The sequence below is a fragment of the Labrus mixtus genome, chromosome 21 (genome assembly GCF_963584025.1).
Source record: "Labrus mixtus chromosome 21, fLabMix1.1, whole genome shotgun sequence".
Lineage (NCBI taxonomy): Eukaryota > Metazoa > Chordata > Actinopteri > Labriformes > Labridae > Labrus > Labrus mixtus.
The window spans coordinates 1,532,009-1,559,626 of record NC_083632.1 but is presented as its reverse complement, the minus strand read 5'-3'; the positions used below and the strand labels follow the sequence as shown (position 1 = coordinate 1,559,626).

Below are 27,618 nucleotides of genomic sequence, written 5' to 3'. Positions count from 1 at the left end.
GATATCTCTTCATTGGATTCCCATTTATTAAAATGTTCACGTTTGTTTCCAGTGTTTATTTTCCTAATCAGTTTAAATAAGTGTCAGAACTCCTCAAAACATGTGTGTGAAGTTTCTTGTTCTAAATCCACTCTGATCCTGTATTTGATCATGTCTATAAACCCCTCTATTTCAGCCCTGCTCAGAACAGGCTGTTTCTGTGTCTGTACCTTTAAATATGTAAATGAGCTGTGTCTGACCACGCCCCCTCTCTGGAAGGACTTGGGTGTACTCTGGCTTTCTCGCTCCATGTCCTATTGTTTACGGTGAGAAGGCAGACTCAGAGGGCAGAACAAACACCTAGCTGTGGGAGTGTCACCCACCTGGGGGAGGGGCTACTGCCCTTTGTGATGTCATGAAGGGAAAATCTACAAACGGCCTGTTTGAGAACACATTTTCTGAAAAGTGGAGCAGGCAGAAGACGGAGAGGATGGACTTTTCTAATGATTGGGGGGTTTGTAGACAGACACTAACATGCGACCCTGAAGATATAAACACAACAAAGGAGGACTCTTTATTCTGAATCTGACCAGATATCTTAAAAAAAAAACACACGGACGTCTCCAAAAGGAATTCTTTGTTGTTTTTGTGTTTTTTTTTATTTTTGTTTCAAATCCAGGTCAACAGCATACAACTCCCAGGCTCCTCAGTTAGCTCAGAGGAAAGCGAGGACCTGCTGTAACTCCAAGAGCATGCTTGCTCAGCAAACGGCCCCCGGATCAATAGAAAAGGAAAAAAAGGTCACTGGCGTCCGTTAGCATGACATCAGATAAATCGCTCTTGAGAATTCACACAGAGGGGAGGAGGAGGAGGAGGAGGGGGCAGAGAATGATATTAAACGGCAAAAAAAACCAAAAAAACTTATTGAGCATTTTTCAAACTAAAGCTAAAAATAGATTCTCACTTCATCAATGGAATCACAGTCGAGCCAACACGTCTCATAAATCTGTAACTCTGCAGCCGAGCACGCGACCTCTGACCTCAAGAGGCCATTTTTTTTGTTTTTATTTCCCACAGACAGAAAACCCAAACTCTTTGCAGCGATGCAGCTCCTGAAAGTCGGATCACAGCCGATCAAACCGTTTCACCTAAAGCAGTGCGTCACATTAGTCGAAAAAAAAAAAAACTGAAGTCGACGACAAGTGACCAAAAAAAAAGATCTGAGGATGTTTGAGTGGTCGTCAGTCAGCGGCGAGCAACACCGAGGATGTGGATCAAAAAAAAAAAATCCTGTTGTTGAAGACGGGAAATGTGCTTCTGTCATAAAGTCTCATCTCTAAACTCAAAGTTATTTTTAAGTCTAGAAAAAAACTGCAAATGCATTCAAGACATGCCCGAACGTCTCGGTGACATGAATCAAAAATATTTGACGTCTTCCCGCATCACGTGTGAGATGTTGTTCAGCTTTTATATGTAGACAGATTTCCATCTGTTGTGCAGGTGATGGTAGAAAAAACACACAGCGCCATTCTGGCTCCACTCTCAGAGCCGTGCAGCGACGCCCTGAATGTCAGGTTGTTTTTGTTTTTTTTCAGCATCATTACGAGCGTCTCAAAGTTATTTTTTTAAACTCCTGCCAGATGTGACGACGCTGATAAAGTTGAACAAGAAGTGATGTTTCTACGACTTAAATGTGAAGTTTTGGTCCCAATATAACATCTGATGAAGAAGATTTTAAAAGAAAGATGACCGGCTTTAACCGACGTCGACGGTTCGATCACTGCTGACTGAGTATGTTAAAGGGTCGCTCACCGCTAGCTGCATGTGGCTAATGAGAATATTAACGACTCTCTGCAAACTGATTTTTCAGAGTAAGAATCCACCAAACAAAACGGCTCTGAAGCTTCAACTTTGACATTTCTGCGTCGCCGCCATCTTCTTTTTGAGCCTGAAGTGACCTTCTGTGGATACACAGGCCACCCTGCTCAATCAGGAGGTAAACTGGACTGTCTGTGTTTGACTCTAGACTCTGACTGGGACCAGAACTTACAAACTCAACATCGTGCGGTCCAGAAGAAGACTTATTAGATTATAGATTTATTTCTGAGGGAATAAATCAACTGTCTGAGAAGTACGCTCGTTGCTCATTTTGCAAACAGTGGAGTCGCCCCCTAGTGGCCATTTCTGTCCTGCCTTATGCCTTGAGACCCGTTTCCACCAAGCGGTCCGGTTCAGTTTGGAATGGTACCAAAATAACCGATCTGTAACGTCCTACTTTTTTGCTTCCCTTCTGTCTGGATGCCAATCGTACCAATCCGACTCTAAAGGGTGGAGTCACACACACTGCAGCCCACTGATTGGTCGAAAGAATCCCTTCCTGTGCGACAGCGAAATCAAAGGACAAACAATTATTATTGTCAGCGTGTAGCTCCGCCCCGTGGACGACCTCAGAGATGCAGATCACCTAGGAATCATTATTTGTTTACTGAGTTGCGTTCTTCTTCTGTGTTGAATGGCGGTCTACGCTGCTGTGATTAAGTGAAGTGTAAGGGTACGGTTGGAACGATCAAGGTTTACAGTACCAAACCGTACTGAACCAAACCGGTCCGCTTGGTGGAAACGGGGCTTTAATGATGAACTGCTTGTTTACAGTCTCTTCCACAAAACTCCTGAAATCGTTCCTGAAATCGTTCCGTAAACAGCCACATTCTCCCCTCTGATGTGTGAACACAGCAGGAAACAATCAGGAGAATCCGACTCGTCCACTGGTTTCATTATGCTCTCAGTTTTGCCAGAATGATCTTCTCCGCTCTGTTGTTGATACAGTGACTGTGTTGATCTACACGTATCACTGATAGAAAGGCAAAAGTTGTCATTAGAGCGTCAGGCTCTGTTCCTTCTTCCACCACTTTCACTTCATTCTTTTTTACTTTACGTCACCTCTCCTCTGACCCCTCCCTCCCATCTGACAGGTTTGGTCTCCCACTGTGAGGTAAACGTCAACAAGCATCTCAAGATCTCAGAGGTCATCTGTCTGAAATTAAATTCTCTAGAAATCTTCAGTGAGTTTGAGAAAACTTTCTTTTTTAGCGCCATGGAGGGGATTTAAAGTCGCTTTCAGGCTCTACAAAGACGAGGAAACCTCTTTCTGGACTTCAACATCGACCAAGTCTCCTCAGAAGAAGCTCAGGGTTTTCACTTGAAAGCACATGGCTCAGTAATCCTCAAACCTAAACACAAGGTGTTCTTCATCATCCTCCAGATTGCCAACAAACAGAGCAGAGATCAGAAATCAGAGGTTTGTTTTTCTCCCCGTGCTGACCTTTGACACCCAAACACTTTGAAGGCCGAGTGAGGAGCGTTGGTTATGATCCGACTCCTCTGGAGCTGCGCCAGTTATTAAACCAAAGAAGAAGCAGCAGCAGCAGCAGCAGCGTGAAGAGAGCGAGAGAGGCGAGCACCAGTTGTTTCTAGAAGCACCTCACGGCAGATTCAGTTTGAGCAAACTGATGATGATGAAGCAGCCGGTAAAAGAAGCTACATATCATGCCTGCTCGAGTTCAAAACCATCAAATCCCTAAAGCTACAAATTCCAACAAAGCAGGGGAACCACTTCAAGTCGACGGGACACGAGTTGAGAAACATCAACTGATCGTTACTGGAGGTTGTGTTCAGGGTAAAAGAGCTTTTAACCTTTTTAAAACGGGGAGCTTTTTTTAAAATTAATACTGAAAATACAAACGTGAGTGGAGTTACTCTGGTCGTTGGTTTGACCGATGATTGTACTTTTGAAGGGCTCGTCAAAGGGACCTAGAAACACCTGACCCAAGTAGAATCCACGCTGAAGATTCAAAATGTTTTAAGGTATCGCTACAATCAAATGAAAAATAAAAAAAAGAAGCTTAATTAAATAACAGTGTCATTCCTCAAATATATTTTATACACAGCAACATTTTCCAGAAGACGTTGTGAGAGTGAGAGAGGGGCACTGATGTGAGAGAACATCCAAACGTTTGAGTCTTTGCCGTCGTCCTGAGTCACAGCAGGATTTATTTGAGGAAAGGGGTGTTGATTATTCTGGGGTGGGGGCGGGGTCAGGGTTGGGGATGGGAGGAGCCTCAGCCAAAAGTGCTTTACCTTAACAAACCCCCCTTACAAGAGCGGCTGTGAGGAAAGGTGCAGAAAATGAAGAAAAAAAACCAAGTCTGCTTTTATTTGATTTACTCATTCATTAGATGTAAACGAGTGCATCCCTTTGACGCGTCACAGCGGCGTGTGAGTCGGGGGAGGACCGAGGCGAAAGAGTGAGGCCGAAGAAAACCAAAAAAAAAGATTAGGGCGTCCACATCTCGCAGCTGGTCCTGGTGCAGTGATGTCATTGGCGAGTTAAGAGTAGGGCTGGGCGGGATCGAATCAGGGTGTGTGGGCGGGGTGGGGGAGGGGGGAGGGGTTTAACTGCGGGGCAGGCTGCACATCTCACAGTGCTCTGTGCCAGGCTGGTTCATGAAGGTGCAGTGGAGGCAGGACCACATGGCCGAGGAGGAGGCGGGGGCCGAGGGGCCGCCCATGGCCCCGTAGCCCAGAGAGCTGGAGGGCTGCCCACCCACCGTACCTGGAGGGAGAAGGAGCGAGATCACAGCAGGTAAGAAGAGGAGAACCATTTTCATGAGACAAGTATTTATCACTTTTAAATGTATTTTAAATCAACTAGGGCTTTATGATGAGGCCAACAACACTGAGGTTGTCATAGTAACCATGGTATAAAGAAGCCAACCACGGAGAACAGAGGCAACCGCCATAACAGCACATGAAGTCACCTCACCCCACCTCAGGGTCATATGGAAACTCTGGAACCTAAAGCGAGATTTTCAGCACCAGAGGCCGTCTACTGTCTGCAGCGCTGCTCGCATGCACACACTGTTCTACGGCGCTGAAGTTTGCACAAACTCAGCGAGGACGAGGCAGGTGAAACTGTGAGCGACTTACTGCACAGCTGCTCGATAGTGGCCCACTGCTCCGACTTCTTCCAGGTCTGAGCCAGATCCTCGTCAGAAGTTCTCACAGCGTCTAAAAGCAGCCCGATGCTGTCCTGCAGAAACAAACAGAATCTCGATGATGTAACAGGAAATGACAAACTCAGGCACGCCAACACTCAACCGGCTTTCTGCTCTTAATCTGACCAAGCAGCAAATAATTATCAAAAACATTTCTTATTCCACCAAACATGCTTTTGATTTTTATCTTGATGATGGGCTGCTGGAAAGTTTTGAAACAGATCAGCATGAAAACAAAAAAAAGGCTCAGAGATAAAACATCCTGTCAGCAATAAACGCCTCCAGACTGGAGAAGCATGTGGTCACATTCTGACCTACACACTGCGACACACTTACTCTTAGAGGCATGACTTCATTGGTGACGAGGAAGAGGAGCAGGTGGAAGTCTGACACGATGTCCAGGAATGCCGTGGAGGTGCACTGGGACAAGTACGTCGCTAAACTGTGGAAATCCTGCAGAAACAGAACAAACAGAAAGAGTCATGATGTATAACTTTTGACTTTAAGATTCCTGTTGTTTTGGGGCGCTTCTGTGGCTAAGTGGTTAGTGTGCACACCCCTGTACGGCGACTGTGGTCCTCCAAGCAAGGGGCCCGACCTGTAGCTCCTTTCCTGCATGCCACACCCCTCTCTCTCTCTCTCTGATTTCTGACTCTATCCACTGTCCTACCTCTAAAATAAAGACCTAAAACACTCAAAAATAAACATACATGCCTTTTCAACAACACAGACATTTCTTCTTTTCAACTATTTTATGCTCTTTCTGTTTTTTCTTTGACGTCAGGATACTTCCTTAACATTCCTCTAAATGTTTGAACTCAGTTTGTTGCACATGGTTATCCCTTAAAAAAATATTTTTTTCCTCCCAAAAACAGTTAAATCGTCCGGTGATAAGACTTCTGTAAATCTGTGAAAGATACAAAGTACTTGGTCTTTTTCAATTCTGTTTTTTTTTTAAATTTTCAAAATCCAAAACAAAAAACACCAACCAGAATTTACATTTTTAGACACTTCAAATCCATTATCACCCCTTTACCTTTTCTGAAGGTTATTTCCCTTTTAATAAAGATGGAAATAACAGGAGCAAAAATTTTCATACTACGATGGTTTAGAGAAGCAGGAAGTTCTTACTTGTGTCTCTCCCAGGATGTCCCGGTTCTCGATGGGGAAGCGCTGCGTGGAACAGAAGGTGTACTGGGGGTCTTTTGGAAACGTGGTCGTTATCTGCACAAGAAAAGAATAAACAGGAAGTTACACAGAAAGTAAGAATGTGTGAAAATAAAGACGCTGTGTGTGTTACTCACATCTATGATGAGGTACTCCACGGGGAGAGGCCGGGCTAGAAAAGTGATGTCATTTCCAAATTTGTCTTTGTCCTTTAGGATGGAAGGAGGCACAGACATCAGAAACTAAAAACCTTCTGTTTTACTCTGTGTGTACATCGTGCACACCGTGTGAATCCTCACCTTGTAGAAGACGTCGGGTACGTACTGCTCAGGGCACGACTCTTTAACATAGCCCAGCTCGGGAGCATCTTTGCAGGGCAGTAGGCACTCGTCTCTTACCAGAGCCATGCACTGATTGGACACCTGGTACCCCTCAAAGTGTACCTGGTTATCTGGACCGCCTGCACAGGGAACGTCACATGGCGTCTTTATTTATTCATCAGAACTCACTGAACAGTTAAAAGAATACTCGTTGTGGAGTCACAAAACTTTTATTGAACTTTTTTATGACCTGCTCTCTCTTCATCTATATAAGGTCGCCATTTAGGTAACTGGGCGGACTCTGGATTTTAAATCAAGACCAGTGGCTACCACTGATCTGATTTTGTATCCCCCGGTTACAGCCACAACCTTCCCGGTGTTACGGTCTAAGTGAGTGACACGCCCCCTAAACACCAGATGATGATTTCTCAGTGATATTTTTGGTCTTGGTCTTGGCCTCGCCCCCTTAATGTCTTGGTCTTGGCCTCACCCCCTTAATGTCTTGGTCTTGGCCTCGCTCCCTTAATGTCTTGGTCTTGACTCAATTTCGCCCTGTCTTGGTCTTGGCCTCGCCCCCTTAATGTCTTGGTCTTGGCCTCACCCCCTTAATGTCTTGGTCTCGTCCCCTAAATGTCTTGGTCTTGCCCTTGCCCCTAAATGTCTTGGTCTTGCCCTTGCCCCCTAAATGTCTTGGTCTTGGCCTCACCCCCTTAATGTCTTGGTCTTGGCCTCACCCCCTTAATGTCTTGGTCTTGGCCTCACCCCCTTAATGTCTTGGTCTCGTCCCCTAAATGTCTTGGTCTTGCCCTTGCCCCCTAAATGTCTTGGTCTTGCCCTTGCCCCCTAAATGTCTTGGTCTTGTCTCGGTCTAGGATCGTCTCAGGTTTGTCTTGGGTCTCGGTTATTGTGGTCTTGACTACAACACCACAGTGTGTTGCACTAAGCCTCTACTTCCTCCTCAGCTTCACACATGAAAGTGATTTGCAAGACGCCTTCGTCTCTGTACGAGGGAAAGTAAAACAGATGGACTTTGGATGTTGGCATAACATGTGTTGCCATGACGTCAGCATTGGCTGCCGCTGCCTCATTAATGTAAATCCGGGGGTGGGGGGGGGGGGGGGGGGTGAGGTCACTGCAACGTTTGGTTCTTGCTCTTCTTGAACACATGTACACATGGTGGTCTGACATGGTTTTAGTGACAAAGGGACGACACATGAGTGTAACTTGAGTCACACGCCCCCTGCTGGTTGGATTATAATTAAGATCATTTTTAGCAAACGTACCTGTCGCCACCACTGTCACAAATTTGGAGCCGAACTGTCCGTCTCGAGAGAGTCTGCAGGTGTTTGAGTGACTATTCTGGAAATGTCCTGCTGTGATGCACTCCTCAGCGCTCAGATAGTGGGATTCCTAACAGAGGTGAAGACATTGATGAAACATGCAGAGGAAGCAGAGCAACACACTGTGATGAAACGGTCCTGTCTAAGGAAGAAAGCATCCTCACGTGGTTTCTCGTATAGCGGACAGTTCCTATCCTCGTGTCCTCAGAGAGCAGGTCTGTGAAGATCCAGCCCACCTGGAGACCAGAGGACAGAAAAATGTTAAATCATCGGAGAGTTAGGTGATAAAAGAAGGACACTGCTGCATCTTTGAATGTCTCATTTCACTTTAACAAACTCTCCAAAGTCATATCCACCTTATGACATCACACATTGACCTTATGACATCACACATTAACCTTTGTTACTGTTCCTTTGAGCTGTTTGACCTCACTTTGGGATCCCTAACCACTTCCTGTTTCTGGGATTAACTTCATGTCCTGACCTTCACTTTACCAGAAGGACTTTCTTTCAAAATAAAAGCAGGGTTGAATTCAGATAAGAACTTACTTTCAGCTTAAGACAGTACAACATTTCAAAATAAAAGCCTAACAATTTTTTATTTTTTATTTGAAATAATGGAATTTCAAACATGCGATCAAAAATAAGTACAGTATTTGTTTGACAGTCCTTAATCTAGTTTAGATTAAATAATTTATTGTGAAAATAATGAACAATTACATTCAATTATTAGTTTGACAACGGGAGTTTCTGATATTAATCTAAGGTCACTTGGAGTGAAAGGTTAAAACTGAGAAGAGGTAAAAGTAGTCTGTCCTTGGGGCGCCAGTGGCCTAGTGGAAGTGTCGTGCCCCATGTATGGAGGCTATAGTCTTTGAAGTAGCCACAGCCCGGGTTAAATTCCAACCTGTGGCTTCTTCCCCTCATGTCATCCCCCTTCTCTCTCTCTCTCCCTTTTCTCTGGTTTTCTTCTCTATCCGCTGTCCTGTCCAAATAAAAGCAAACAGCCAAAAATAAAAAGGAAGACTGACCTTGCACAGGCCCAGTTTGGCAGCAATTTCATCCACAGCTGCAGCTTTTGGATCCTCCACCAGCTCAAGGCTGTTCTGAGTTGCGTTCTGAAACACACCAGGGACACGTTGAACATTTGAATAAAGATATGAAGAAGTTACTTTGAGGTTAAATCCCGGCGTTTGAAAATAGATGGAAGGGATGTATTTTGGTGAATCCCTCACCTGTGGAGGCTCGTAGATGGCGGCCACCTCGGCCCTGATGCCCAGAGGGATGTCTGTGTGCTCAGTGTACTTGCCATACAAGTACCCCATCCTCTGACTGCCCGTCTTCCTCCAGAAGTCCAGGAAGCGGTCAGCAATGGTGTGGTTCTCAAACATGATGTTGTCCACGTGTCTGTATTTCTGGAAAAAAGAAAAGCGGAGGCTTGGATCATGCAACACTATTCTGTTCTCCTCGGGTATATTTCTTTAATTATGGAGCAGCTGTGGCTCGGCAAGAAGGGCTCCATTGATCGTAGCTCAACCCTGCAAGAGGCGATGGACTTTCAGTGGTGGTCTTAATTTAAAATCCAGAGTCCGCTCAGTCTGAGATGGAGACAAGACCGAGTTAAAATGCCTTAGATTCCAAGAGCTTTAAAAAGTGGTTTTGACACAAAGACGGATTTCGAGTACTCCAACACTAGCTCAGCTTGTCTGTGCATGTAAACTCTGTGAATGACGACAGAGTAACCCACCTGTCTGTTCAGTGTGATGGCACTGGGCTGGCACTTGGTGCAGATCCCCTCCGGCCAGGGAGGGTGGCCCTCACAGCCTGACTTAATTTTACAGCTGATGTTCTCCAAAGCTGCAAACTTCCCTCTGCAGGAGATTTAAAAAAAAAAGTGTCACAAATTAACAAGAACTTGTAAAAAAAAAAATATATATATATAAAAAGACTGCAAAGAAATCTGAGTCTCTCACTTATCGGCACCACCGGTCAGCTTGCGAAGGTAAGCGTGGAATGACATGTGCTTTACCGGTGGGTCGAGGTGATTCAGGTAGTCTTCGTCAAAAGGCTGGAGTAAAAAAAAAAAAAGATTAAAATCTGAATAATCCTCACTTACATCAGGGGTGCAGGCAATAAATCCTGGTACATTTGAGGAATCAAACACATGACTTGGTTTTCTTACCTCTAATGGTACACAGTGCACGCATTTTCCAAGGGCACCATGGCGACATCTGCAACAAGAAAAGAGTCATCAGCTGTCTGTCATATCTTATTTTAATGTTCGCAGTAAGTCATCCCCTTACAGTTGAGGATCTTTGTTCCTGTAGATCTTGCCGTCCTGCTTGGCCAGATACTGATCGATCTCATCCTCCTGGACCTGGGGCGCCGAGAAGGACCGGGGGATCATGGAGGAGGACGATGAGGACGATGAGGAGGATATGGATGATGATGAGATGGATGGTAGTGATGAAGACGAGTGCGGGGTGGCCGTGTCCATCACCTCCGCAGAGGAGGAAGAGGAGGCCCCTGAAGGGTACAGAAACAGCATGTCGCCATGCCTACAACGGAGGGAAGACGAGACAAGACAACACGTTTAAAGCTGCGACATATTCTCCCAGGATTTACTCAGAGGGAAGAGTTTAAGAGATCCACACTCTCCTAAAGCTCAAAGCTGTTGGCGCGACTTACTTGATCTTAAGCACACTCATAGTTTTGTTCTGGGAAAGGATCTCTCCGGTCTTGTTGCGATTCAGGTAAATAGAAAACCCATTGGAGCTGAACCCAAACTCTTTCCCCACCTGAAACAGAAATGACAAAGTGAATTGATTTAGAGCGGGAGACAGCGTTGGTTCATCCGTTCAAACTGTGCAATCAGTGTTTCCTGCAGGAAATCCACCAGTTAAGGGAAAAGCGCGTTGACACCGCAGGTCACACCCTACACATTCACACACTGATGGTAGAGGCTGCTGTGGAAAGTGACCATCAGTCAAAACATTCACACAACTTGGGGTTAAGTGGATTGCCCAAGGACACATCGGACGTGTGCCTGCTGAGGATCAAAGTTCACAAACATCGCTCTAAATGTAGAGATTTCTCCACTGCTGTTGATTTAAGGATAGGATGGAAGAAGAGGATGATCCTATTTTCTTTTCTGTGATCGGGTCATACAACGGTCCTTATTAAGGCTGAGGGTGAGTGTAGTAAAGACAACCGCCTAAACTATAAAGCGCAGCAGGAAACACTGGTGCAATGAACTTCATGTTGAGAGCATTGAACTATGCAGCGTCTCTTGTATCAGTCTGATCATAACATTTAATAATAATTCAAATAAAATGTTGGTTAAAAAAGCAGATCCACACCTTCCACTGATGAGGTTCAAGAGTAAAAAGGTGTCAACTGTTAAATCACATCCAAGCAGATAAGCACAGATCCTCTTGGCACGAGAGAAAGTCCGCCTCTAGGAACTCCCTTTAAGGTCATCCCAGAGGGGAGCCAAACTCGGCTATTAAGAGCTCTCTGAGCCCGGCAGACGAGCCGAGTCTCCCACAGCACTTCTATCTCCAGGTCACTGAACAGGCAGACAATCAGCCCGATGCACGTTCACTGCCTGCAGCTCATCACTTGAGGTGTACTTTATTAAATAAATCAACACTGCTGGATTGATCCTGTGACTTCTAATCACGCAGCAAGCCAGAAGCACAAGCACAGAGATCCTTTGAGTATCAAAATAACTTTAAAAAAAAGACAGTAAAAGATATTATTAGTGTGTACTGGAGGAAAATGTCACTTTGAGCTCCTTTTATTCTGTCTCAGCAGCAGAATTAAAAAAAAAAAACACTGCAGGGCTCAGACTGTCCCTGCACCGTCTGCCTCACACCCAAGGTTTTCTATTTCAACCATCCCTGGCAGCACGGCGGCAGAGACTGAAAACTACTCCTCTCATTGATTTGCAGGCTACACCATCCTGCCTCGACGAGGAGACATACATTTTTAATGAGGAGCTGCTGCAGAGCTCTGCTGTGACCGGTCTGCTGGTTTTATTTTAGGGTTTTATTGAGTCAAAAGAATATTTTCATGTGCTTGAGTATGACTGGAGGACAGCTGGAGCCAAACTTAGATAAAACAGCCATACAAAAAATGAGGACCTAATTATCTCTATCAGTGTCGTCTCTAGGGCCAGGGTTGTAAACAACAACTGATGAGCAGCGGCAGGGTAATGACATATAGATGCTCAACGATCCATATTGCAGCGTTTGAACTTTCATCCACATCATCATCTTGTAGAAATCATTTCTAAACTGTTTCACTGTGTCACTCTTTCGGTCAGACTGAACCTCCTCGTCTGGCTGAAAGTGAAGGTCTCCTATCGTTCCTGCAGAGACTAGATTATTTTTCAGATTGTTACTCAGAAGTAGAATTTGTGAAGTCATATTCACTCGCTTTTTTGCGATTTAAGTCAATTAATTAGACGTACAGTATGTACATTCCTCCACCAGGGGGCTCTCAATCAAAACAATAACAAAAGATGACGCTGAGGCTGGCGGGGAATCATGGGAGTTATTGTCTCTGCTACCTCTCTGATACCACAGAAACACATATACACAAATACATTTCTTGTTTTCTAATTACCAAAAACTTCAAGCGAGGGGTGCACGTAGCCTCATGTACTGAGCCTATAGTCCTCCAAGTGAGGGGCCCAAGTCTGTATCTGACCTGTGGCTCTGTTCACTGCATGTTGTTCCCCACACTCTCTCTCTCTGATTTCTAACTATCGACTGTCCTATCTCTAGATAAAGGCCAAACCCAAAAATAAACACTGCAAGCAAACTCCTGCATGCTGTCTAAATTGCACAAATACAAACAAAGTTCCAGCATGTTTGTACAGTTTAGATAATGTCACCTTTGCTGTCACCTCCTCTGCTCTCTGTCTGTTTTTGAGAGACACAAATGTTACTTTTGCATCTTTATAAGACACCAATATGACGGCCTGTGAATTTGACCACAGCTGGGGTTTCTATCACTCTAGTTTTGGATTAAAGTTATTATGACCAAATGTCTGTAGTTTTTATTCTTTTTTGACTATTGAAGTAAGAATAAATTGATCGCTTGGATCACTGGGTATCTGAAAAACTATGAAAGTATGGCACATTTTGACGACCTTAATTACAAAGCAATAGAACGTGTTGTGTAGATCAGTCGTTCACAAAGTGGGGATTAAGACCCCTGAGGGTTGTGAGCCACAAAGAAGGAAGAAAACCTTTTAAGGAACTTCAATTTGTATATTTAACTCATCTTACAAAAAAGTGCCTTGACCACCTAAAGGGGCGGTCAGGGCCCCCAGTCTCCCCTGGTGTACATGTGTGTTCAGAAAAAATGGACCCAAGATGTTTTAGAAGATCAGATCTGATACCATAAAAAACAGCAAACCGCTTGTTTGAATCATGAGTTTTAAACACTTTACCTTCTTCAGAAACGCAGACGCCATCTCCCTCTTGGTAGAAGCAATTTTCCTCATCCCATCTGGGGATTGCACCCTGACGATCTAACAGAGACAAAACACATAAACGGCAATCAGTGCTCGGTCGAAAATATCAGTCACAACAGCTGCTTCATTGTTAGCTCTTTCAAAACAAAAATAATGTGAACCGAAGGTGTGGACAAAATATTAGCACGTAAAGTAGCTCATAATGACTCTTTGAGAATATGATTGAAGAGACCGAGATGAGGCAGCGCAAGTGAGACGTTTGTAACTGCAGGAAGTAATACTCTCCAAGCTGTGTCAGGAAATCTTCTGTATAAATTTATAATATTAACGGACGCAGCCTGAGTGGCGTCCCCCGTCTGTCCCTGCAGGGGGCGCTGGAGTCCCATCGATGGCGGTCTCCATGCTGGAAATGCTGTCTCAGTCTAACTTTCAGTCAACCTAACGACAGGCTGAGAGCTGGAGCTGAGGCGGGTTTTAAACCTCCTGACAAACCGTTACACCGCGCCCACCTGTCAATCATGTCAGCTACACGCCTTATTGTGAATAACTCTTATCCTTCATCAAATCAAAACTGATGAGTCATCAAAACATTCACCCCCCGTACAGTGTGTGTCCATCGAGACATGAGCTAATCACACCTATTTGGTTTTTTGAACCAGGCTGTAAACATGTTAATCTCTGCTGTAAAAACAGGCTTTTTAGAATGGGTGTGTATGTGACTTCCTGTGCTTCTGCAGTCAGCCTCTAGTGGACACTCCAGGAACTGCAGGATTTTACACTTCAGCATCTGCTTCAATTTTCACCACTGGAAGTTGCTGCATGGTAAAACTTAAAACTAACCTAATTTACGGCCTAGTCCCTTTTACTTGCCCGGTTTCTTTCTGATTCCTGTGTGAGGTGGCCATTTGTCAAAAACATCAAAACAAACGTGTTTATGGTCAACAAATGGACACTGATGCACCGTCCCAGCAGGTTTGTACGCAGGGAAAAGGAAGTTCATGTCCAGAAGGAACCAGGAACCACATTTCTTCATTTAATTCAGATGATGAAAATGAGCAAACATTTCATGCTGTATCTCGATGATCTGGTAAAAACAAAAAACCTGAGTCCCTTCCTGGTGCATCACCTCACAGTGACACACCTGCTACCTTTAAATCAGGGCTCTCCCTCTCTCTCTCTGTCTGTCTGTCTCTCTCTCTGTCTCTCTCTCCCTCCCTGTCTCTCTCTCTCCCTGTCTCTCCCTCTCTCTCTCTCTCTCTCTCCCTCCCTCTCTCTCTCCCTCTCTGTCTCTCTCTCTCTCTCCCCCCCTCCCTCTCTGTTTTTCTCTCCCCCCTCTCTGTCGCTCTCCCCTTCTCTCCTTTTCTCTCTCTCCCTCTCTGTCTCCTTCTCTCCTTTTCTCTCTCTCCTCCCTCTCTCTGTCTGTCTCTCTCTCCTTCTGCTCTCTCTCCTCTCTCTGTCTCTCCTTCTGCTCTCTCTCTCCTTCTCTCCTCTCTTTTTTCTCTCGCTCCCTCTCCTTTCTCTCTCTCTCCTCCCTCTCTCTCCATCTCCTTCTACTCTCTTTCTCTCCCCCTTCTGCTCTCTCTGTCTCTCTCTCTCCTTCTGCTCTCTCTCTCCCCTTTTCTCTCTCTCTCTCCATCTCTCCTCTCTCTCTGTCTCTTTTCTCTCTCTCCCCCTTCTGCTCTCTCTCTCCTTTCTCTCTCTCTCTCTGTGTCTCTCTCTTTTCTCTCTGTCTCTCTCTCTCTCCCCCTTCTGCTCTCTCTCTCTCTGTCTCTCTTTGTCTCCTTCTCTCCTCTCTCTCTCCCCCCTTCTGCTCTCTCTCTCCTTTCTCTCTCTCTGTGTATCTCTCTCTCTCTGTGTGTCTCTCTCTCTCTCAACAAATAGAAAATAACATTGTAATTGATGAAATAGTTCCTTTACTGTGTTTTAAATTCATATTATTATTTGTATATTTCTCTCTGTTTGGTCTGACTGTTGATGTGTTTTATGTTATTGCTCTTTGTAAACATCTGTATTTAAAACCTGCTACATAAATACAATTATAATAACAATGAGCCCTTCTTCTTCTTCTTCTGTGTTTACAGTCAGGATGTTATGACAGCAGTGACAGTGCAGAAAAGTAAAGTCACCTTTATCTTTTATACTTCAGGTGTTTCAAACTGTGAAGGTGAAAAACTGCTAAATTTAAAACCCTCAAAAACATGGAGTTAATCCGTCACAGCGTGGAGGATTAATCACCAAAACAACACTTTTATATTGAATCTGTTTCCGTTCTCACTGAGAATCATCCAGAGCGACATTAACATCTTTTATATTCTGTCTTTGTGCCGGTTGTTCTGCTCTCCTGTTGGCCGGTGAAGCCTCTTTATATTCGGATGTCGTCAGCCTGTCAGAGAGCTAAGGTTAGCCGGTTAGCTCGACAGGCCCCTCCGCTAACGTTAGCAGCTAATTCTGCTGCCTCATCACTCCGGACTTCAGCTAACAAGCTAGCTTCACGTTAGCCGCGTCGACCCCCGTCCTGCCGTTAAAAGACCCCGGCTGTTATACTCACAATAGTGTCCTCCATGACTCTCCGGTTCAGCGCTCCCTGTAAAGACTTCTCCGTTTGTAGACACACGCACTAAAACAAACAAAAATCTCACGTATCGGTGGAAACTGCCTGTCAACGAAACTCCATCCCACAACTCAAACACCGGGTGTTGCAGACATTACTGACCGATCGTCCCCCCACCGGTCCGACACCGAATAGAACACGGCGGAAACAAGTTTTTAACCGAAAACAGCAGGTTCCACTTTTAAAAATGTCATTTTAAGCATCAGTTTGCGAGGTACGGAAGAGGATTAGGGCCACACAAAAAAAATAGAGTTCTGAGTTTAAAGTCAGAATTCTATTTTTTTTTATGTGTGACCCTAATCCTCTTCCGTAGCGAGGACAACTTTAAAACAGAAATGTATTTCTGACATTGGAATTAAATTGTGGAATTCTTTAAATAATGATTTGAAGGGTTGCGTTCAGATATTTCAGTTTAAGAAAATGTACAAGAACAAAGTTATCAGACTGTATGAAAGTGGCAGTTAGTGTGTTTTGTGTGTGTTTTCCTTCTTATTCCTGAGGAAGTAAAGATTGAATTGTCAGATTTGTTTTATGTTGGCATGATATTCATTCATTGATTGTAATTGGACAGACCATCTAGACATTTATTGTTTGCTTTTTGAGTAAGGGGGGCAGGCAAAACAAGATGTATTCTTCTCCCTGCTCCTTTCTGTACATGGGATAAAGTGTGAATTGTTTTTTTTTTTTCTTTTTCCTTTTCTGTTGTGTGTTTTGACATGTACGGAACAAATAAAAAAATGAAATGAAAAAAATGAAAAAAATGAAATGCAATTGACACACTTGAAGAATAAATCGTGGTTATTATCTTTTGCCCACAAGGCTATTATATTAGTTATCTTTTAAAAGTTGTATTTTGATTAACACTGTTTACAGACTGACCTATTTTAACTTCAGTATTATAGAGATATGCCAGAGCTGATAGCCTACACTACGGAAGCCCAAAGTAGACAAGCATCAAGAGATTTTAATTAACTCGTATCCTCGGAGTGAGGCGCTACTCCGTCGCATCAAAAGGAGGCAGTTGAGGTGGTTCAAGCATTTGATTAGGATGCCTCCCTTTGTGATGTTTTCCTGGCACACCCAACTTAGAGGAGACCCCCAGGGTAGACCCAGAGTTTACTAGGGGGATTATATTTGCCTTCTGGCCTGGGAATGCCTCGGGATCCCCCAGGAGGATCTGGAAAATGTTGCTGGGGAGAGGGAAGTCTGGGTCAACTTACTTCGACCTCAGATAAGCAGAAGAAAATGGATGGATGGATCCCACTAGTAGTTTTTTAGTAGGTATTTAGATAGAAAGTCGAGACCTCAAAAAACAACAAAAGATAACTTGTTTGTCACGCTAAAACTGAGTAAATAAAGATGAATGGATTTATGTCCACTTAGGGCTTCCATAGATATCACATTTGATTAGATAATTTATATCTGAGGCTTTTTTTTTTAGTTATTGTTTAATGTTTTTTTTGTAGAATTCACATCACACAGCTTTACTTTAAAAAAAAAAGCACAAATCCTTTGTCCGATGGCGATCTCTAAATACATACACACATGTTTCTATCAACGCGTGTGTAAAAACATGAACTGTATGTGAGTTTATTTTCACTTCAAGACAGAAATAAAGACAAAGAGCTTCAGACTCATAATCAAGGGAACAATTTCAATGAGGTTAAATAAAGTCCCATCTTCATTTTCCTCTTTTTATGTTTTATTTTTACATCATCCTGTAGAGAGGACAAAGCTCCATTACACACCAGTTAGAAACCAGTACACTGAAACATCCCGTAACTGGGAACATAAACTCGAGATGAATCCAGCAGTTCATCAACTTTTTTATCATCAGTGAAAGTTGTCTTTGTTTTTATCGTAAAGATTTTTACAATGTTTTTTTTTTTTTTAAAGATAAAGAACAATACCGTAAAGATAAATATACAAAATATTTAAACAAGTTTGATTTAGAAAATAAAAACTTCAATCTCTGGATCAGAACAGAAATACGGACACATGGAGGTGAGATGATGATGAAATTAAAAAAAACAAAAATATTGAACAAAGAATTATGGATGTAAGATGAAAGAAAGTGGGCTCAAATATAAACGTCAACAAGACGAGGACAAAAGAGCGAAAATATGTATCTTAACCACAAACACACACAATGCTGTATTAAAGTATAATAACACAACATGCAACATGATACTAATACACTGTATAAAGAATGGACGGCAGACACCTCGCCTCAGGTGATGCAAAACGTTTGAGAGCTCCCCCTGCTGGCTGTCTGCAGTATAGGTCATAAACCCCGCCTCCTCTATGTTCACAGACACGACGTGTGTCAAACTATCAAATCCTGTTTTGTCATCATGACAGTTATTAATTATCCTGTTGATTGTGTTCAAGTCCTCATTTCTTTTGAATGAGTTTTTTGATTCTATAAATCTGTATAAATTGTCGTGATTGACAGCTCTGTTGACGAATGAGACTGTAGGGGTTCTGCAGTTTCATCTTTAAGTTAAATGTGTGTTTCCAATAGTAGAAGCCGCAGGACGTCAATGCTGGGGCTCTACAAATTGTGCAGACTCTGGTTGCAAATTCACCCGATTATTTTGGCTTCATTCTGTTTAACGGGAGGAGGCTGAGGCATGCTGTCCATTTGTATATATACAGTCTATGCTTTAGACTTACAATAGATGGTACACACTACATTTCAGGTGTATTATAAGAAAAGACATGAACTCTTTACTCTCCTCAAACATCACACAACAACTTATTGGTGGTAGAAACTTTAAAGACAAATCAGAAGGAGGTTTATGTGAAGCATCTTTTGTCCAAACAAAGGGATAAGAGGGATATCTGATCATGATTTATGAACGTTATCTCACTGAAATGTCGTCCACTCTCTACAGAATCAGTTATTTTATCTGCGGTGTTGATGGAAAAGCCTCTGAGATGGTAAAAGAGGCCCTCAAAGCACATGAAGAAGGAACCCAACCTCTTCACGGGTTTGTCACTTAAACTCAACTTGAGGCTGCCTTGCATGCGTATATGTTGTGACAGTTAGAAGAAAAAAGGAGAAGAGAGAAGAAGAAGAATAAAGTAAGAGAAAAAGCTCAGAGTAACTGTGCAGATCTGGTGAAGATGAAAGCTAAAGATCCTAAAAATGTGCAGATTATTTATGTGAAAATGCAGAATCAGAAGAAGAGATCAAGAGAAGAATGACAGGATGTATTTTTTGTAGATTTTTTTTGCTCTTTTCTATTTTTTTTATCTGTTTGTTACGGTGCAATGTGATAGTTTGTTTCTGTGGTTTTTTGGATTTAAAGCTGCTAGACGAGGCCCGACGCAGATGTTGTGAGGTGCCGGGATGTGGCCTGTAATCCTCGGAGCATCGCAGGGAGGAGCAGGACGGCTCAGATGATACCATACTGAGCCAGCTCGTGCAGCTCCAGGTGATTGAAGGCCTCCCAGGGGCAGATGACGGTGATGTCTGCGGAAACAAAAAGAGAGTTTTAAGCTCAGTCAGACTCTTGCATTGCATAGAGACTAACTTAAAAAAACATTTAAGGAGTGAACTCACCTGTGCCTAAACCTTCCATCCCGGGGATATCATCACCAAAACTGAGAAGAACAAAAAGACATAACTCAATATTTGTTACCTATCATGCGACGTCTCTTACTCCTAAACATCTAAAGTCAAATTGTGCTCTCTTTAAGGCATACCCCTGGATTCCCTTCTTGGGAGGCTTGCTCTTGAACTGGCGGGTCTGCCTCTGCTTGAACTTGGGCGGGCCCTTGCGTGGGGTGGCGGGGCCTCCGGTGACACGGGTGGCCGACTTGATCTCAATCTTGTGAGGCTCAAGATTCATTTTGAGCGGTTATGACAGAAAGATTCCTCTCTGATGAAGTCTGAATGTTTCAGAAAGGAGACAGAAAACGAGAGGCCAAAATGAGAGAGATATGATGGTGGAGACTTTTCAAACAGAGATTTGTCTTATTGTCTTAAAATGTAAAGGTTCACGGCCCGTTTTGGACGCCCCTCGGTTTGTCAGATATGAGAGCAGTTATCAGGTCAACAGGTGTTGCAGTGATGGAAGCGGGTCAAGAGAAGTGGTTCAGATAGAAGTGATTGTACCCGACCTAAAAAGCCTCTGCATGTTTCTAATAAGCTCCACGAGCAGAAACGTGCTCAAACTAGGATCAATATTGGAGATGCTTTTGAAAAATGGAGAGAGGTTAGAACACAGAAAGGTTTACAGACCCATGCAGAGCTGGATAAACACTGAAGCTTCAGAGTCCACCACATGGTGACCTGTGTGAGCATCGACTCTAGAGAGGAGGGGGGGGGGGGGGGGGCAGCTCTCTATGATGTTTAGAATTTAGACTGCAGTACCCATTTTAAACACTAGGGGTCAGAGTTACATACTGCTCCTTTAAATGTTGGACATTGACAACAGGATATTTTTTTTCTGAATTAACCAAGATTGATTTCGTGTCTAAATACCTTCATGTTAATATTTTCAATCATGTGAAGCTCAATTTATTGATTTTGATTTCCCTCCCTGTTCCATTTATTTCTAAGGAAGCCCATAGTGGACATTCATGCAAACCTTTTATTATAACTAAGGTAATTTCAACTGTTTTCTGGGTCTCTCCTGAAATTCACTCGTAATCCCACGATAAGAGAAGATGGTGTGTCCAGCAGAGAACAATCTAAATTGTTCTGTTATTTCATTCATTTCATGTTCCAGCCTCGGTCACCTCTGGCCGTCTTCACAGATCTTAATCCTTCTTACTGATGTGACGAGCATCAGGCTGGATTTACACTCATGCTTCTACTCCCATCGACCACCTGGCAGCCTGTACAGGGAGGACGACCCAATTTTCCCATAATCCCCCGGCTCAAGTTAATAAGGACTCCCCCCCATCTGACCGTCCAGGTGTAATCTCGTTAGAACAAGGACAACAGATCTGCTGAGCACGCACTGAGGGTCTCAGTGATCAATCCAATCAGTGTGTCCCGTCTCATAGCGACTTAATCTTCACTTTGATTGGAAATAATTGACCAGTGTTTTCATATTCTCTCGGATACATAAAGAGAAGAGTCATTTTTATGTAAAAATATCTACAAAAGTACAAACATATATACAAACATATTTGATGCTAATACTCTAGATCAGTAGCCCCCCCCCCCCATCTCGCCCCTACCTTCTCCCCTCCTCTTTTCCCTTCTTTCTTTGCTCTTTCTTCTTTGTATTGCAGTATTCAATTTGTCTTTACTTATGCATTCTGCTGCATACAGAGGAATCCCATATACTAAGTTTGTGGGATATGTATACCACTGCAACATATGCACAACAAAGCTCCTCTGTCACTTTTATTTCTGTATGTGTGTGTATGTTTTGTTTTTTTGTGACTGTGATTATTTCTGTGTACTATTGTTGAAAACTCAATAAAAATATTCTTTAAAAAAAAAATATCTACAAAAGTGTTGATATATTTTGTCCTCTTTTACAAGTTGTTGATGTTCAGTGTCACACCTCTTCATCTGTTTGAAGACAATGAAATGTCATGAAAACTCAAGGAATCACATTCTGTACATCCATCCATTTTTATAACAACGTGTGTCGGAGGGGGCTGGAGTCGCCCAGCTGTCATTAGACGGGAGGCGGGTAACACCCTGGACTGGACTGCTCGCCAGTCAGTCACAGAGCTGACATATACAGACAGACAAGCAGCCACACTCACATTCACACCTACGGTCAAATTTAGAGTCATGAGGGATTCTAATCAGGAACCTTCTCTCTGCGAGGCAACAGATGTAACCTCTGCAACATCATGCAGCCTCTCATTCTGTAAATAATAAATTGAATCCTCTTTTTCCTAGCATTGGAGACAACCTTTGTTAGACTACGTAGGCCGTCTAAGATCTTTAGGACTTTGTTTTGTGGGCCAACCAATCAGAGCGAGTCTGAAATACAAGATATCACAACCTGTCACCATTTATCGTATTTATCCCGTCTTTGAAATGCTTTGGAGCAATATATTTGTTTTAGTAATTCAACATTTTTCATTTCAGTTCCATTTGATTTATTTTCTTGTAGTTTAGATCAAATTCAAATTTCCACATGTGCAAAATAAACCTTGTTAGAGTTCACCGTCATTTCCAGAATTTGCAATTTGAGTAGATGTGAGATAACTTTAGCCGAAATATGAGCAAATGAAGATCCATAGTATCCTCTCACTTCCATACATCTCCAGAATGACAGCATCAATATTCTCAAACTCTCACATTGCTGACCTCTACGATATGAAATTCAAAATATGTGAGTGTGTGTGTGATGTATCAGAGGATCTACTCACTGATGGGTGTGAAGGACAGCCAGACGTCTGGATGAGATGCAGCACCGGTCCGTTAGCAGATGAGTGGAGTTCAATGCTAGGCTCACTGTGAGGGGCGGCGAGGGTTTAGAGCATCTCTTATAAGAGGAACTCCTGCAGATTAAAAAACGATGCACCGCCCCCCCCTCCCCTCCCCCTTCTCTGATGCCAACAGTTGTTTACATGTACGGTTAAGAAGGTTAAGGTTTACACATAACCAATATCTCTCATTATGTTCTTAAGATCTATGAAGGTACTTCCTGTGTTTTTCCACTTAGACAAATCTTGTGAGGAAAATAAGGAAAGGCAATTTTATTTTGAACATTTCCTACTCTTCTATCTTTACATCTTCTCAATGTCAACAAGATTTTTTTTGGGCCCTTCATTGGACAGGACAGCTGAAGAGAGGGACAGGAGATGTTGGGAGTAGAGAGTGGAGGACGACATGCAAATCAGTTTTGAATCCATGGACGCTGCAGCGAGGACTAAATCCTCTGCACATGAGGCATGCGACATAACTGCTAGACTCTAACACCGCTGTAAAATCGACTCTTACTCTGAGTCAGTGGTTAAAGAAATGGTAATTGATAAACATTTTTGCTGCAGCAATGCTCAGCAAACACACAGACTGAAGACAGAGTGTGTATGATATAATACAGGATGGAGTATGTTGATTCAGATTAAGATGGACAGCAACAGGAAGTGTCCTGATTGGCCCCCGAACCCGCTCGCTCTCTGTTATGCAACTGTGTCACCACCTGCTTCAAGAAAAACAACCTCCATTCTTCAGAAGATCATCTTCACGACGCTTAGCTGTAATTCCCCGTATTGACAGCTCCCTCTTTTTAACAGAACATTCATTCAATACCTTTGATTCTGCAGATCTTCTAAACACACTGAGCCTGTTTCACCTTTCAGAGAAACTCCAGGGATTCAGTTTAGTAGCTCTGTAAAGATAAGATACAGATAAGGATGATCAAAATGAATGAGGTAAAGATATCCTGACTTAACCTCACCAAGAAGAGCTTAAAGTACGGATTCTTCTTTTCCCATCATACTCATGCATCACATTAGTAGTGACTCTTATTAAACCCTCTTTGGAATCACTGTTTGTGCTCATTGGGGTTGTACAGTAGGTGCAAGTACCTCAAATAGTTCTTTAGTTATTGAGACAGTTTAGACTTAATGCCAAATACCGAGTCAGAAGGTTGTCATGTTCATATTGCAATGATAGACTGAGCAGGAGTTTGCATACACATTACTTTAAATTGTGACTTTGAACATCAATCAATCATTATTTGTAGAGCGCCAATTCATAACTTGAGACGCTTTACAAAACAGCATATGGGATAAGATGCAGAAAGGTTTTCTCCTTTGTATTCCTCTCGTTCCTGTTGTCCACACTTCCTGTCCGCTGAGGTGGAGGTCGGAGCAGGCCGTGCGAGGACGAGGACGGCGGTGGACACAGTCCGATGGTGGAGGCTGAGCGTCAGGGACGTCGGATCACTTTGCTAAAGGTTTTGGGGAGCTCGCTGCCAGGGCAAGGCCTCCTGGGCTTCTGGCATGGGGGGGGGGGGTCCATATCAGAGAGAGAGGAGCTCAAGGTGCCAGTTCTCCTGGTAGTCTAAGCCTGTAGCAGCATAACTAAGAGCTGGTCTATTCCTGCACCAGCCTTAACTATAAGCTTTATCAAAAAGGAAAGTTAACAGTGTTTTTTGTGTCATTACAAATGAAGCTACTAAGAGAGGGAAAGAGAGCGAGAGAGCACAGGCCAACGTTGCCATTAACTCGTGTCATAAAAGTAGATCTGAGTTTCTGTGCACATCAAACCCCTGCTCAGGTCAGATCCCCAGTTGGGTTACCCCAGTCAAAAAAGTCTGCACGCGCACCTGGAATGAATGATTACAGGAGGGGCAGGGTATGTTTTTATAATCTAGAATGATCTAGAAATACAACATTAGGTGATATTCAGGTGGAGCAATCTTACAGATGGAGTAATAGGAGTTGTATATCGGTGATGCAAACATTTCACCCTGTCTCTGTATTTCCCTGGCGAGCTCAGTTGTAGCTTTACATCAGTGAATACGGCACACTGTATGACGCAGAGAATCATCAGCCCTAAATCCATCCCGAGTTTCTTCCATCACGTCAGAGTGTCTGAGGTGTTCAGTTCATGACGAGGGAAACGCCTCACATGTAATCCTCTGCATGTACCTGGATCATAGAATAAGTGCCCACTGGCACCGTGTAATCAGGACTTACAGCGCATCACCGCTACAGGACTGAGTGCTGAGTCAGTGAGCGAGATCAGATCAGGGTCTCTGTGACCTCACAGACCGCTACAGGGACAAACGGGCAGCTGGTAGAGTTCACCTCAGGAGGACTGAAAGACGTCACTCCACTTAAACATACGAGGGGTTTGACAGGAGAAACTCTGAGTGAGTTTTTTCAGGAGTTTTCTGCAAGTGTGAAAGAGTAGAGGAGCAGTTTTATGTATATCTGGCGCCCACTAGTGGCCATTCCTTGCGCTGAAGTAACAACAAGAGACAGTTGGTTTGTGTCGTTTTGGAGAAAACATTTATTTAACAAACTCTTGAATATAAATCTGAAATACATAAATTAACACCATTATCATATAATAAGAATCAGTCACATAAAAATGTATTTTAACTTCTCAGTTCAAACTTTAAATCACTGATAAATAAAAGAAATGTGCAAAAGTGCTTCATGATAAAAGAAACATTAAAATGAATCATCGACTCACACAGAAGACTGAATCAGAGCTCTAGACCTAAAGACCCTGTCCCGACTCTCTTCCACTCCATGTGTGCGCTTGTTTATTCCATGAGACGATGATTTAAGATGTGCATACTTTGTGACTTAAAATAAATAACTGATGGACAACACTTCCATATTTCTACATTTTTAAAACTGTAATGATTACAATTGTTTTACCAATAACTCCAGACAGAGGAGCTTTGGAGGAAGTCATGAGTCTCATAGTCTGTTAGTGAAACCTTCTTTTTGAGGAGGTTAGTAGTAAAATCGTCGGTCATTTATTTTTTCAAGAGTCTAATCTCCATCTTCAGATACGTTTTAAGGTTCTCATCGAGGACGTTCTCCTCGATTGCTTCGAGCGCCCGATCCCCTCCGTCGGAGTAGTACTCAAGCAGCTGCTCTGCGTGTTCGATCCACACGCAGTTATGACAGCCGCTCATGCAGCAGTGAGTGGGAGCGGGTGGTGGACCCTGCTCTGGAGTCCACGTAGAGGGGACGCGGCTCGGCTCTGGTTCAGTGCAGTCAGCGGAGTCGGTGAGTGTGGGAGGACGAGGAGGAGGAGGTGAATCCGTTGTAGTAGAGAGGCAGCGGACGGTACCCGATTGTGGGCGTCGTCTCCATGACTGCAGGGTGCAACGATGGAGCGGATGTCTCAGGTTCAGCAGGGAGAGGAGGCACAGCTGAAAAACATGTGATGATGATGTTATATGATTAATTATCAAACTTTGGAAACATCGCAATTCTATGCTATCAAGTCTTACATCTGTCTGTGATCTGCTTCACTACTTGTTTGATGGCCACATTTGAGCCAAAATATTCTGATAAAGTTAATGTAGTTGAAGGAAAAGCTGACACATGACCCAAAACATGAATTGATTGAAGTAGGACAGACACAGGGAGAAAATCAGTTTGATCCTTTTCAATACCACAATAAAATAACAATAAAATCTCTGTTATGATGATTATGAGATCATTGAGATGGATTCATTTAAAATGGTCTAAATCAAATTACCAAAAGCTCCTAAATACAGAGAAATCGGGAAAACGGGAGTATCCGAGCAGCCAGTGAATGCAGCAGGATCAACTGGAGGCCCACAAGTATGGAGGACTAAAAGTGCCAAAATGAAATATATAAATATATAATTAATTAAATCATCAAATTAAATGTGTCATCAATTATTTAATATTGGAAATAAATCAACAAATATATAATTATTTAACTAATTAAATGAATGTGTTATTAAATAATTATTTAAATGTGTCATTAATTATTTAAAATTGGTAATATATATATTATATTATATATATATATATATATATATATATGCGTCAAAACAACACTATGAAATAATCGTTATGTTCATCTTAGTGCTCAAAACATGTTAATTCAACTATAAATAGAGATTTTATTGTCTTTTAGAATCGCTTTTCTATAAAATTAGCATCGCGTTGACCACTGGTGTTACGGTTTAAAGCGCGACCGTGTTATCTGGAGTCTTTCAGGGTGTTTCTCAACGACAGCCTCCTTTTTTGTAGTTTTTTTTATCATAATGCCAAAACTACTCATCAGATATGTCTGTATTGACAAGTAAACATGGGATCCCCGTTTAGTATTTCAGCAGTTATAACTCTTCTCCCGGAGGTTCACACAAAACACACAACGACCAAACGATTCATAACACCAGTAAAAAAACAAACGGAAAATAAACTTCGTAGTAAGTTCCCGTGCTTCAGTTAAAGTAAACATAATGATGCAGAGTCTGATTGGCAAAGAGAGAGAGGTTGAGTTAAAGTAAACATAATGATGTAGAGTCTGATTGGCAAAGAGAGAGAGGTTGAGTCAAAGTCAAGCTGTCAGCTCTGTTAGTGTTAAAAATAACAACATGCTAGTTTCTCTACCGTTAGCTTAGCTACCAACCTTTTGTAAAGACAGCGACGACCTCACAGCATTTACACCCAAACACAACATCCTCGGAGAAATGTAGAGTTTGGCTATGTGTCAGTATGATTCATTTTCCTTTTAATATCTATTTCATCAGTTTATTCCCTCCTGGAGGTTGTATCCACAGTTACAACAACGGTCTTGCTCGCTAGTTGCATCACTTCCTGCTTTCCTAAACTCTGACCTGTAAACAGACACGCTGATTGGATGACAGAAAAAGAACGTGACCAATCAAAAAATATATATATTTCTGAGAAGAATTTTCGTTCTTTATTAATTTATTTCAATCAATAAATGTTAAAAAAAATACTTTTAAACTTTCAAAACATTTAAGAAATTACTAAAAGAAGAATATTTATCTGACAAAATAAAATATAACTTAGAAACTGACCAGAAAACAACTATATATAAAAAAATATTTTAAAATAAATAAAAATAAAATGAAAAAATAAATAGATAAAATACAATTGACGGGATTTCATAGTAATTCTGAGCATTTCAAGGCACATGTTTATTTTTCAAACTGTTTCAAGGACTGAAAAAATATTTTTAAATGTGACAAAACTTGGACTA

General features: G+C 42.6%; 4 protein-coding genes across 4 annotated transcripts in view; all 4 read right to left on the bottom strand.

Moving 5' to 3' along the window:
- Positions 1–3,890: 3,890 nt before the first annotated feature.
- On the bottom strand, positions 3,891–16,068 carry nploc4 (NPL4 homolog, ubiquitin recognition factor). Its single transcript, XM_061027502.1, has 17 exons — positions 15,894–16,068; positions 13,322–13,402; positions 10,549–10,658; positions 10,164–10,418; positions 10,043–10,091; positions 9,834–9,928; positions 9,608–9,731; positions 9,096–9,275; positions 8,892–8,978; positions 8,025–8,096; positions 7,804–7,930; positions 6,500–6,660; positions 6,338–6,409; positions 6,165–6,257; positions 5,370–5,486; positions 4,966–5,068; positions 3,891–4,591 (listed from the first exon to the last, which is right to left on the bottom strand). The coding sequence occupies exons 1-17, from the start codon at positions 15,906–15,908 to the stop codon at positions 4,431–4,433; spliced, it is 1,902 nt and encodes a 633-aa protein (XP_060883485.1). The 5' UTR covers positions 15,909–16,068; the 3' UTR covers positions 3,891–4,430.
- Positions 16,069–17,530: 1,462 nt separating this feature from the next.
- pde6gb (phosphodiesterase 6G, cGMP-specific, rod, gamma, paralog b) lies at positions 17,531–22,423 on the bottom strand. Its single transcript, XM_061027918.1, has 4 exons — positions 22,308–22,423; positions 19,668–19,853; positions 19,525–19,565; positions 17,531–19,434 (listed from the first exon to the last, which is right to left on the bottom strand). The coding sequence occupies exons 2-4, from the start codon at positions 19,811–19,813 to the stop codon at positions 19,358–19,360; spliced, it is 264 nt and encodes an 87-aa protein (XP_060883901.1). The 5' UTR covers positions 19,814–19,853; positions 22,308–22,423; the 3' UTR covers positions 17,531–19,357.
- The window catches only part of gprc5c (G protein-coupled receptor, class C, group 5, member C), a 44,897-nt gene continuing 37,524 nt past the window's right edge, over positions 20,246–27,618 (bottom strand). The window contains exon 6 of the transcript XR_009665898.1: positions 20,246–20,271. The gene's annotated coding sequence lies outside the window, so the exon portion shown is untranslated. The remainder of the gene's footprint in view (positions 20,272–27,618) is intronic.
- oxld1 (oxidoreductase-like domain containing 1) lies at positions 24,880–27,222 on the bottom strand. The gene is made up of 2 exons (XM_061028753.1): positions 27,022–27,222; positions 24,880–25,783 (listed from the first exon to the last, which is right to left on the bottom strand). The coding sequence occupies exons 1-2, from the start codon at positions 27,070–27,072 to the stop codon at positions 25,382–25,384; spliced, it is 453 nt and encodes a 150-aa protein (XP_060884736.1). The 5' UTR covers positions 27,073–27,222; the 3' UTR covers positions 24,880–25,381.